The sequence below is a fragment of the Eurosta solidaginis genome, chromosome 4 (genome assembly GCF_040869045.1).
Source record: "Eurosta solidaginis isolate ZX-2024a chromosome 4, ASM4086904v1, whole genome shotgun sequence".
Taxonomy (NCBI): domain Eukaryota; kingdom Metazoa; phylum Arthropoda; class Insecta; order Diptera; family Tephritidae; genus Eurosta; species Eurosta solidaginis.
The window spans coordinates 265,676,073-265,689,420 of NC_090322.1; the positions used below are offsets into that span (position 1 = coordinate 265,676,073).

Here is a 13,348-nt window from a genome sequence, read left to right on the forward strand (position 1 = left end):
CTTTGTCTTTTACTCTGCCTTCCCCTATCTCCCACTTTTCGTTATCTTTTTACTCACTGTTTCCTCTGCATTTCTCTTTTTCTGCGTCCCTTTCTCCCTATTCGTCTTTACACTCACTTCTTTTCCGCTCCATCTATCCATAGCTCTCTATCTACGTCTAACTCTGTCTCTTTCTCCTTCCTTGTTTCTCTTCTATCTAGTTCTTGTTCTTTTCCACACCTTTTTCTCAGTCCCAGTCCCACCCCAAGTCCAAGCTCAAGTTCCACTTCCAGTTCCAGTCCCAGGCGCAGTTCCAGTCGGTCCTTGCTCCACTTCCTGAAAAAAGTGTCATAAGCACTAATCTAGGCAAATGGCTACCTACATATATGCCCAATTTCAGGTAAATCGAACCAAGAACAGAATTTGTTAGAAAAGATCGGTCCCTGGTCCTCATCCCAAAAAAAAAAGTATTTTAAATGCTAATCTAGTACGAGTATATGTATACCAAATTTCAGGCAAATCAAAACGTGAATAGAATTTGTTCGAATAGACCAGTCCCTGTTTTTCAAGTTGGACCAAACTGCACACGGTGTGCAAATTTAATTGAAATCGGTTGAGTAGCTTAGGAGTCCATCGCGGACAAACAACGTGACACGAGATTTATATACATATTGTGACGAATATGAGTGGCACTAAGTGATACTCACATCCCTAGTCTGATGCTAAGTAAATGAAGTCACAACAACAATAAAGCAGACAGTCACTTGTATCTACATAAACGCAGCAGAGAAGAGATGCACCAACACATGCAGATATCTGAGATGCTCCCAAAAGTATGCAATTGTAATTGTGGAAGTGTCGCTCACAAATACAAGCATATGAGAAGCTATATACGTGCATCTGTAGTTATAATTATATGGCGGTGACTAAGTAAATTCTGGAAGCGCCTAGAAGATGCCACGAGGAAATCACAGAGTACAAAAGCACCAGCGGTAGAGGCGCTACAAGCAGTTTCAGTTAAGCACGCTATCTGTCGGGCAATAGATCACTTTCATTTAGGCTATCAGTCAGTTTGGTTATTAAGCAAGCTAGTTGCAAAGTATAAGTGTTATTGTGAAGTACTTTAATAAAGGCCATTTTTCCATCATTCAATATTGGGTTATTTATTCAACAGTTTAGTGATTCGAACTTAGCAGAAGATTGCAAATAGGAGGATTTGCAGTAAATTCGTTACAATATATTTAACTTTGGAATAAGAAGAAAATAGAATATAAAATTTCATTGAACTAAAAATCAGTAAAAAAACCATTTCAAGTCCAAAAATGTTTCGGATGAAATTCCCAAGAATAGTCCCGAAACTATCCCAAAAATGATCGTTAAACAAACATAAAAACAGTAGCCAAAGTTTTCGAATTAGATTCGTTATGATCCCTAAAATAGCCCATAAATGGTTCCTTATCTATCCAGAAATTTATCCCGAAATGATTTTGTACATGATTACGGAAACAATTCCGAAACTATCCTTAGTCCAAAGATCATCCATAAAACGCGGTGTGATGGTACCATGCATGCCTACCACACCGAAGGTGCTGGGTGCAAGGCCCTAGAAAAGCCTTACTCCGACGTACTCGGCTCAAGGTCTGACTGAGTTTTGCGGCCTCTGGCCGGATGCGGATGTAAGCCTAAGTTTATTTTGGAGCAAACGTTTCTCTAGATAAATGTGTAATTAACTAGCGGGTATAGTTCAGAGTTCGGATAATATAATACCGCTAATAACTCCTAACTCGACTTTGCCTGTAATTGCTTGTTGAGGCACATATGTAGCCATTGATTGACACCCATACAACTAAACTATACAACATTTTTTTGTTTAAACAAATTTAATAGTATTTTACTCACCTGAGATGCTGCCACAGAGAATGGAGGTGGTAGATTCGGTTGAACACCTGCAACAGATGGTTGTTGTTGTGTTTGTGCTGGTGGAAGCAATTGTTGGTGCTGCTGTATTTGTTGGCCATTCGGTCCAGACGAAGAATTTTCATTAGTAATTGTTGCTGGATGTACAGGCGTTGAAGATCTACTTGTACTTGGGGTCTGAACCATCGGTGATAACATTCCTGGTGATGCTGATATGCTATCTGTCGAATGAACAACAGCAGCATTTTGACTACTACAACTCTTTCCCAACTGAGCGTTATCTTTGTTTTGTTGTTGTCCCAAACCAGCAGGGGACATTGCGGACACATTTGCTGCCCCGACTCCTCCTCCCAATCCGACGGGCGGACCCCCACCCATACCAGCCACCACGCCCCTGGAAATGATCGGCGCTGCAAAACTTTCATTATTTTCACTTTTAGCATTAACACTTGTCGCTTGCTGTGGATAGTCTGACGATTTTCTTGGAGTTGTTGGGCTCGGCGTCGCATTTACGATATTCTGAGTAGGAGTCGAAGGAAAAACTATAGGTCCCAACCTTTCGGAGCCCTATAAATATAAATAAACATTTTTCGTAATGAGAGTTAATTTTATATTATTTTATGTGTAATGGACGCTGATTACAAATAACTGTTATTGGTCAAAATTTAAACCTTACAAGTAAGGGCTAGGTTGTATTTGGCTGTGCCGAAGGCCTTATACCTTTCGTGAATGTTATCCACCTATAACCTCATTAATTTATTGAGAACTATGTATCCACATATAAGAGGAATAAGTTCTTTGAAAATTAACCTTGCGTGGCTATTCGCAAACATCCAATACATTTTGGGCTGTAAAATTGATGGCGAAAATTTCTATATCTGAACAAGTAAAGAAGGCTAAGTTCGGGAGTAACCGAACATTACATACTCAGCTGAGAGCTTTGGAGACAAAATAAGGGGGAATCACCATTTAGGAAAATGAACCTAAGGTAACCCTGGAATGTGTTTGTATGACATGGGTATCAAATGGAAGGTATTAAAGAGCATTTTAAAAGGGAGTGGGCCATAGTTCTATAGGTGGACGCCATTTCGGAATATCGGCATAAAGTGGGACCAGGGGTGACTCTAGAATGTGTTTGTACGATATGGGTATCAAATGAAAGGTGGTAATGAGCGATGTAAAAGGGAGTGATCCTTAGTTCTATAGGTGGGCGCCTTTTCGAGATATCGCCATAAAGGTGGATCAGAGGTGTTAGTTAATGAGTATTTTGAAAAGGAATGGACCTTAGTTCTATAGGTGGACGCCTTTTCGAGATATCGCCATAAATGTGGACCAGAGGTGACTCTAGAATGTGTTTGTACGATATGGGTACTAAATGAAAGGTGTTAATGAGTATTTTAAAAGCGAGTGGGCCTTAGTTCTATAGGTGGGCGCCTTTTCGAGATATCGCCATAAAGGTGGGCCAGAGGTGACTCTAGAATGTGTTTGTACGATATGGGTATCAAATGAAAGGTGTTAATGAGTATTTTAAAAGCGAGTGGGCCTTAGTTCTATAGGTGGGCGCCTTTTCGAGATATCGCCATAAAGGTGGACCAGAGGTGACTCTAGAATGTTTGTACGATATGGGTATCAAATGAAAGGTGTTAATGATTATTTAAAACGTAGTGGGCCTTATTTCTATAATGGACGCCTTTTCGAGATATCACCATAAAGGTGGACCAGGGGTGGCTCTAGAATGTGTTTGTACGTTATGGGTATCAAATTAAAGCTATTAATGAGGGTTCTAAAAGGGAGTGGCCCAATGAGGACCAGGGTGACCCAGAACATCATCTGCTGGGCACCGCTAATTTATTTATATATGTAATACCACGAATAGTATTCCTGGAAGATTGCAAGGGATTTTGATTTCGCCCTGCAAAACTTTTTTAATTTCTTCTATTTAATATGGGAGGTGTCACACCCATCTTACAAAGTTTTTTCTAAAGTTATATTTTGCGTCAATAAACCAATCCAATTACCATGTCTCATCCCTTTTCATATTTGATATAGAATTATGGCATTTTTTTTTTTCATTTTTCGTAATTTTCGATATCGAAAAAGTGGGGGTGGTTATAGTCCGATTTCGGTAATTTTTTATACCAAGATAAGTACGTGAACTATGTTTAGTAAAGATATATCGATTTTTGCTCAAGTTATCATGTTAACGGCCAAGCGGAAGGACAGGCGGTCGACTGTGTATAAAAACTGGGCGTGGCTTCAACCGATTTCGCCCATTTTCACATAAAACAGTTATCGTCATAGAATCTATGCCCTACCATTGGTAAATTTTTGTTCGACTTATGGAATTAAAAGTATTCTAGACGACCATTTGAAATTTTCTTTTATTTTTGTATTTTTTTGCACCATATCATTACTGGAGTTGAATGTTGGCATAATTTACTGAGATACTGTAAAGATATCAAATTTTTTGTTAAAATTTGATGAAAAAAAATTTTTTTTTTAAAGTGGGCGTGTTCCCCAACCGATTTTGCTAATTTTTATTTAGCACACAAATAGTAATATGAGTAACGTTTCTGCCAAATTTCATCATGATATCTTGAACGACTGCCAAATTACAGCTTGCAAAACCTTTAAATTACCTTATTTTAAAAGTGGGCGGTGCCACGCCCATTGTCCAAAATTTTACTAATTTTCTATTCTGCGTCATAAGGTCAACCCACCTACCAAGTTTAATCGCTTTATCCGTCTTTGGTAATGAATTATCGCACTTTTTCTGTTTTTCGAAATTTTCGATATCGAAAAAGTGGGCGTGGTTGCAGTCCGATTTCGTTCATTTCAAATAGCGATCTGAGATGAGCGCCCCGGAAGCCGCATACCAAATTTCATCCAGATACCTCAAAATTTACTCATGTTATCCTGTTTACGGACGGACGGACATGGCTAAATGAATTTGTTTTTTCGCCCAGATCATTTTGATATATAGAAGTCTATATCTATCTCGATTAGTTTATGCCGTTACGGATTGCCGTTATGCAAACAAAGTTAATATACTCTGTAAGCTCTGCTCAGCTGAGTATAAAAATATGGGCTTATATGGGGATGTAATGGTTTAGTACATAAAAAATGAGTATGTATAGGTGGTGTTGTGTCTGCAGGTCTACGCCCTAAAGGTAGCAGCTACTCTGCTCCAGTACGGTACGGTCCCGGTAGCCAGACTGTTTTAAAGGAATTATAATCCAATATGATAGCATCGGATATCGCAAGTAGGTGTAAAACCTCGCAGGTGTTCATAACGCATTTCAATATCTCCCTTAATTGGATCCCTGGTCGCAGCGGTATTGAAGGGAATGAATTTGCTAATAGGTCGGCTAGGGAATATTCCGAGATAGACCCTTATGGGGGGAGAACTCCGCTTGGTTATCTTCTCAGAAAATCGCAGAATATGAGATTAGGGAAATAGACCTGCTGTGGACCAGATGGAATGTTTGCGAGATGTTAAGATCGTTTTGCCTTCCTTTTCAAGCTAAACAAGCATACAGTGAGTGAACTTACGGGTGTCATCACGATGCGCTATTGCACCAAATGTTTAAAATATTTTAAATGTCTTTAGGAAACATTGTACATTGCCAGACGAATATAGTTTGTTTGTTTAACAAGAAAATGACTGTATTTGATCCATACTGGTGCCATTATTAAAAAAAAGTGCTCTGAGTATTCGTTCTAATATTTACACTCTGCCAATTAAGGGTTCTCTACAAAAGTTTCGATAGAGGCTGTGATGGTTAAAATTGGATGATCGGTAAGTAGAGCAAGAGTAAGAGAATTAACAAAATCCCTTTGAGTTTCTTTTAATGAGTTGGTTGCCGATAATATATTTCCCATTTCATGGCATAGCCGTAGCAAATAAAAAAATCGATTTGGATTTCTGAAAAATATATGTATATAAGTATTTGCTGATTAAAATATAAATTTCTGAGCAAAATAAAAAAACTTAAAAATAACTGTTAATTTCCCAGCGAAACGAGAAACTCCAAAAATATAAGTTTGTTTCGATCTTCATAGAAAAATCTGATCCACCTATTCATAGAATATGTAACAAGTAAGGAAGGCTAAGTTTGGGTGTAACCGAACATTACATACTCAGCTGAGAGCTTTGGAGACAAAATAAGGGAAAATCACCATGTAGGAAAATGAGCCTAGGGTAACCCTGGAATGTGTTTGTATGACATTGGTATCAAATGGAAGGTATTAAAGAGTATTTTAAAAGCGAGTGGGCCATAGTTCTATAGGTGGACGCCATTTCGGGATTTCGCCATAAAGGTGGAACAGGGGTGACTCTAGAATGTGCTTTTACGATATGGGAATCAAATGAAAGGCGTTAATGAGTATTTTAAAAGGTAGTGGGCCTTAGTTCTGTAGGTCGACGCCTTTTCGAGATATCGCCATAAAGGTGGACCAGGGGTGACTCTAGAATGTGTTTGTACGATATGGGTATCAAATTAAAGGTATTAATGAGAGTTTTAAAAGGGAGTGATCCTTAGTTGTACATGTGAAGGCGTTTTCGAGATATCGACCAAAATGTGGACCAGGGTGACCCAGAACATCATCTTTCGGGTACCGCTAATTTATTTATATATGTAATACCACGAACAGTATTCTTGCCAAGATTCCAAGGGCTTTTGATTTCGCCCTGCCGAACTTTTTCATTTTATTCTACTTAATATGGGAGGTGTCACACCCATTTTACAAAGTTTTTTCTAAAGTTATATTTTGCGTCAATAAACCAATCGAATTACAATGTTTCATCCCTTTTTTCATATTTTGTATATAATTACGGAATTTTTCGTAATTTTCGATATCGAAAAAGTGGACGTGGTCACAGTCGGATTTCGGCCATTTTTTTGTGCCAAGATAAAGTGAGTTCAGATAAGTACGTGAACTAAGTTTAGTAAAGATATATCGATTTTTGCTCAAGTTATCGTGTTTACGGAGGGACGGACGGACGGACATGGCTAAATAAATTTCTTTTTTCGCCCAGATCATTTTGATATATAGAAGTGTATATCTATCTCGATTAGTTTATGCCGGATTGCCGTTATGCGAACAAAGTTAATATACTCTGTGAGCTCTGCTCAGCTGCGTATAAAAATCAGTTATATATATATTAGGGTGGGTCGATTTGTATGGACGAAAGTTAAGCGATATCGCGCCATCGATTTTTCGATAGAATTTGGGATCAGGAAAAAAAAGTTCCACTACTCATACCCAAAAAAATTAATTTCGAGCCTGCGAAATTTCATTTTTTTGACTTTGATTTTTAAGGTTTTTTTCAGGACCTATTAAACAAATTTTCATATGTATACCCTGTCCGACCCAGAAATATCCGCTAAAGACGTTGTCGATAAAAGTTTTTTGAAAAAAAAAAAACATATATGAAATTTTTTAGTAGGTCATGAAAAAAACCTTAAAAATCAAAGTCGAAAAAAGTCAAAAAAATGAAATTTCGCAGGCTCGAAAATTTTTTTTTTGGTATGCGTATTGGAACTTTTTTCCCTGAGCCCAAATCCTATCGAAAAATTATGGCGCGATATCGGTTAATAAATCGATCCAGTCTAATGTATATATCTTATATAAATAACCCATCTTCAAGATTTGTTTAAAAAATATTGCACTACGTCCTATTAGTAAACATCTTCCGAAGCTTGGACAACATACCATGTTAAATGGCGAAAACCTCCATGCCTGAAAACTCTGTTGTACGGGACAGATATCCTATAGAGGTTCCACGAAAAGACGTTGCCTACGGGGCTAAGTTAAAAGCGAGCGCAAAAAGAACAGTGTGTGAACCCTATCGCGAGTGGAAAGGCGACGAGAGACGTATTTAAAAAAAAAATAAATGTAAGGCGCGATAACCTCCGAAGAGATCTAAAGCCGAGCTTCTCTTCCAATTTGCGTCGTGCTCCTCTTGATTTTTCCCTACAAATTGGGCGGACGGGACCTACGTGTTTTATGCCGACTCCGAACGGCATCTGCAAGGCAGATGAGTTTTCACTGAGAGCTTTTCATGGCAGAAATACAATCGGAGCGCTTGCCAGACACTGCCGAGGGGCGACCCCGCTTAGCAAATTTTCTTCTAATTGAAAAATCTTATTTCTAAAATTTTGATGTTGCTTTGCCCGGGAGTTGAACCCAGGGCATACGGTGTGATAGGCGGAGCACGCTACCATCACACCACGGTGGCCGCCGAGAGACGTATTTAAACGAAGAAAAAACAGAGGCAGAAAGGCTTGATTGAGTGCGAGGAGTTTAAGCTTGTATCCACCAGGAATAACGCCCACAAATTGTACCAAAAAAATTCGGCGACAGGTGGGAGGTTTTAAGTCCAGGGAAAACTACTGTAAGAACTAAAACGACGACGACCTTGTAACCGATGATCAGAGAGTACTTAGATTATGGAGGGAGGGAACACAAAAAAACAACAAGGCCGCGGTGATGGATTGCCTGCAGAGCTATTCTAATACTGCGGCGAGAAGTTGGTAAGGCGCATGCCCCGCAGCTACTCGCTGGGCCATATTATGCTAATGAAAGATGATGCACCTGCTAAGTAAGTATTTTTATCGACTGGGGCGCCTTGTTGGACGGCCATAACCGTTTAAACGGTTAAGCGCCAATGAAGGCAGTATGTAAGTTTGTATTCAACTCGTTACCTAAGGCTGTGTGCGAGTTGACCTAAATTTCTACCTAAATAGAGAAAAAACCTAAACCACTGGAAACTGTACGTAAGGCAGTGCAAAATAAAAATTTTGAATTTTTATGGACATACTTTTCAACCTAAATTCAAATGTCAAATTTCAAAAACAAAAATATTGATTTTTCAATATTGTATGTGTATGCAAATAAATGGCTCTTGTCCATTCAATTTAAGTAAATCATAGATCATAGAGCGATGATTCCTGCTGCGATTAAGGTCCGATCGATTGGACGTGATGGTGAGCTCAATTTTGTTCAAGCTGATGTTGGCGACACAAGAATTGGATCCTTCTCAAATATGGACCGCAATCTGAACATATTTTGCAGCCAAGTGCACTAATTGGCCTAAAGAAGTTATTGGAGGCGTACCAACATCACAGTATTGAATTCGAGATTGTGGAAAAGGTTATTGTGCACGTGCCCCACTATGTCCGAAAAAAAGCCTTATAAAACGGAGCCACTGCTATCTTGGGATAGGTACTTACCACGGACCCTAATTGACCTCTGTTCTTTTTAAGCGTGAAAACGCATTAAAAATACCAAATCAACTCGCACAGTTTTTACAGCTTTTTCCTAAATTATTGCAGTTCTGGGAAGTTCCATTATTAGTATTAGTTAAGGTACCTAAAATTTAGGCGAACTCGCACCCGGCCGAAATAGATAAGAAACCCAAATCACTGGAAATTATCGGTAAGGCAGTGCAAAAAATATTAGAACATTTTTTTGGGCATTCTTTTCAACCTTAATTTAAAAGTCAAGATTTAAAAATAGACTTCAATTTCGTTTTTTTATTTTTATATGCATACTTCTGTAATGCATACATACATAGCAGTTACCAGTAACAATTACGGCATGCCTTGGTTACCATACAGCTAAGGAAGTGTCTGCCATTTGAGTGCGCTTGGGTTAACCTTCCACCTCTATCGTACCTCTAAGAGTCCCTTGGAAGCGCATATAGGGCATAAGGTAGTCTGTTCGTTCAGTATTTGATGACGCTCTGCTAGAATGGGCGTATGGTCTGCGCTCAAGCTGCATCGGGGCATTAAGTCTCTTTGTAGTACTTAACGCTATGTTCTTCGTGACTAGATCTATAGGTGGAATGAGCAAAATGGCATACAATGCAGCATTCACGGCTTTTTTGTTTTCACGGCACCCGTTTGCTCAGCATTGAAAGCCTGCATAACCCCTCTAAATTTTTGAGCCTTTTTATTTTTGTATGGCCCCCCACCAAACAAGGACTCCATAGTATGCGATAAGCTTTACAATCACTGTAATTACCCAATGAGAGATAGAGTGCTATAGATCCAACGTACACCCATTTTAGATGCATTAAGTGCCGTCGAGGCCTTTTTCATTCTCTCCTCCACGTAAAGCTTCCACAACTTACTGTCTAAATGATTGGTAGATATTTTGTACAGGGTTTAACCTGCAGAGTAATAATGGTTGTTACTTAACAGAGCATGGCTAGATGGCTACAGTGGGATGGTGAACTTTTTGTTGTTGATTTGATTCAATTTAGAATCACAGTTTGTGCGAAGTTGATTCAGCGGCTATTTGCGATGGATAGACTGGTAAAATCAACCGAAATACGGGTCATTCAACCGAAATTTCTGTAAATTGTTATCCATCGCAACAAGATGTTGAATCAACAGCGCACAAATCGTTGATTCGTAATTGACCGTTTTAGTAGTCAAATGAACAAAAAAAAGTTGTTGCGACAGCATTTATATGAAAGTACCTATGTTGCCATATAAATAAATGTAAGGCGCGATAACCTCCGAAGAGATTTTAGGTCGAACTTCTCTTCCAATTTGCGTCGTGCTCCTTTTCTTAGAAATTTTTCTTACAAATTGTCGGGACGCGACCTATTTGTTTTATGCCGACTCCGAACGGCATCTGCAAGGCATATGAGCTTTCACTGAGAGCATTTCATGGCAGAAATGCTTGTCGAACACTGCCGAGGGGCGACTCCGCTTAGAAAATTTTTTTTCTAATTGAAAAAGCTTGTTTCTGAAATTTTGATGTTGCTTTTCCCGGAGTGAGAACCCAGGGTCTTCGGTGTAGTAGGCGGAGCACGCTACCATCACACCACGGCGACCATAAACACGCATGCTTGCTAATAAACATACATATGAATAAAGAAATGAATATAGTAGTCACAAAACTGATTCTCAATTCTTTCAGTTGCAGCTCAGCTCATTGTCAATTTCTTCTCTCGCATGTAGTTGCCACACTTGATTGTTTCGAACTAAACTTTTAGTATAAATGTTTGACATAACATTTTAAATAGAGAACTTGTAAGTTATAGAAAAGTAAAGAATCAAATCGCAGGAAAGTAATTCACCACTGGAGTAACTTTACATGTAATTCGGCAAGTTTAATTTTCGTAACACTTTAAGTTGAAAAGATTCCAAAACAACTCAAACTTATTTTGTCGGAAACATCAACATTAAAAAAGGATGTTTTTTTATTATCTTATTAGATTCGTTCGCGTGAGTGAAAATTCATAAAAACTTGAACAAAATGTTACTAACTTTGGAAAAATTCTGTTCGTTCAAGCAAAACTTTTGCAACAAGAGGGCGCAATTTTGCATTTCGATTGGACGAGAAGTTGCAAAATTGTACCCGAGAAATAGGTGTCCCAGTATCTCATAATTTTTTGCACAGTAAACTCAAAAAAGAGTTTTTTCGTTTTGTATTGATAATTGAAAAACTAGTTTTTTGTTGTTTTCCCATTTTGCGTGTTTTTTCGATTTGGTGGTTTTCTTATTTTGGTATTTTTTTTTAACAAGTGGCACCATCGTCATAAGTACAAAGTAGAGAGCACAGTGAGCGTAAAGTTCTCTTTGAAATTTGCTCATGTATTGACTGTTGTTCGCTGTTGAAATGACCAGTGGGATCAGTTGTGTTAACAGAAAAATCAGTTACGATTGATTACGAATCTGTCAATTTTACAAAATTTTGTTAACTTAAGAGCGGCAATTTCTCTTCTGTTGAAATGACTAACTAATTTGTTCGCTTGACAAAGAACTCGGTCGAATTAACCATAATTCGATCAATTTTACCGAATCTCCGTTAAGTAAAGAACAACAGAACCGATTTGTTGATTTTACTAGCACCATTTCTTTCAGTGTAATATTCTCAAATTTTACAAAAAAAAGATGTCAAAATAACAATTAGGAGAGTGGAGATAAAACTTCAACGCGTAAGGGTTAAATTAGTTTTATATCATAAAATTAGTATCTACTGCCGTCAAATTTGATCCATGATGCTTTTGAAGAAGTTATTAAAGTTAACAAAATTTGGCGCGCCACTTCAAATTTACAAATTATAAAAGATAACACTGTTCTCATCTCTCTAGAAACTCACCTTTGGTGAATTATTGCGATCCAATGGCGGGAAATTTTGTTCTGTGACGCATAACGAAGCACATTGTTGAACCGGACTAGTAGTGTTATTGGCACCAGTTGGTGTTGGAGCTGCTGTTGTTGTTGTTGATATAGTTGCTGATGTTGTTGTTGTAGTCGATGTTTTTCCAGGGCTAGTCGGCTCCGCAGCAGCGCCATCCTGCGCGTTGCCTCCGCCAGATTCTACACGTACTATAATTGCTATTTTGTACGATGCGGATAATGTTCCGTTGGTTTTCGAATCGAAAACGAAATCGAAAACACGGAATACACGAAATGCAACAGCAACTACATACATAAAACTGCACCGTATGCGGTGTGATGCAATGTAAATCAAATCAACCGTTATGATTTTTAATGTGTATGTGAAACACAAATTTTTAGCACGAAGTTTTACATTTTAATTTATTTTGTGCTTCATATCAGTTGGCGCAGCAAATTGTAAAAAAAAAATTGTGCGCAGCTCATTTAATTTGTTCGTTTAGTACAAAACACTTCGAAAATCGCTGATGCCCGCACAAATTTTAATTTTATACTTCTTGAAGAATTTAGTTTTAGTTTGCATTTTTCATATTTTGTTGTTAATTTGTTTTTAAGTTGACTGCGGCATTCAAAACACACATTAACTTAGTTAAAATCGACTGCTAAATAGTAGTCAAGTAACAATTCTTTTATTCCGATTGGTGAAAGAAATATCTTGTTTTGTTGATATGCTCAATCGGAAAACCGAATTATTTCTACTACGAAACGAACGTTGGTTCCGCGTCAGTGACGAATCATTCGTGAATTTGCATTGTGCTAAGCGTGGAAACATGCCATTTCACAATTGCTTTCGCCTTCCTGTTAGAGATAACCTAAGAAAGGTTAAGGCCGAACGAAAATGATAAAGAATGCCGCTGCTAGATGAAATCGCTTAGAGACGATTCGTTTGCAACATAGAATTATGCCCTTAAAAACTATACTTAGGGACCCCAAAAACCTTTATTTCAAAGAGTTTAATTTCAAATGTTGAGCAACACAGCAAATCAAAATTGATAATTAACATTTCCTCGAACCGTTGAGCATTTTTTTCTATTGTTACTTGAGAATTAAAAAAATATCGAAAATTATTAAAAAACAAGTAAGGAAGTCAAAGTTCGGGTGAAATCGAACATTACATACCCAGCTGTACACTTGAAATGCTGTTGGTGTTTGTTTTGTGTGCTTAATAGTGTTACAAGGCTGCGCAATAATACAGATACATATGGTTCTATTCTGAACTAATTTTCGTTTAAAAGAAGCAAAAAGGATACAGA

The 13,348-nt window shown here is 38.0% G+C and overlaps 1 protein-coding gene across 14 annotated transcripts in view; it reads right to left on the minus strand.

Annotated features, from left to right (window-relative positions):
- Positions 1-13,348, minus strand: part of LOC137251409 (streptococcal hemagglutinin-like) — a 124,339-nt gene that overhangs the window by 30,241 nt on the left and 80,750 nt on the right. For all 14 annotated transcript variants that reach the window (XM_067785911.1, XM_067785908.1, XM_067785903.1 and 11 more), the window contains one exon: positions 1,879-2,463. In XM_067785911.1, the coding sequence (XP_067642012.1) occupies positions 1,879-2,463 (585 nt within the window). The remainder of the gene's footprint in view (positions 1-1,878; positions 2,464-13,348) is intronic.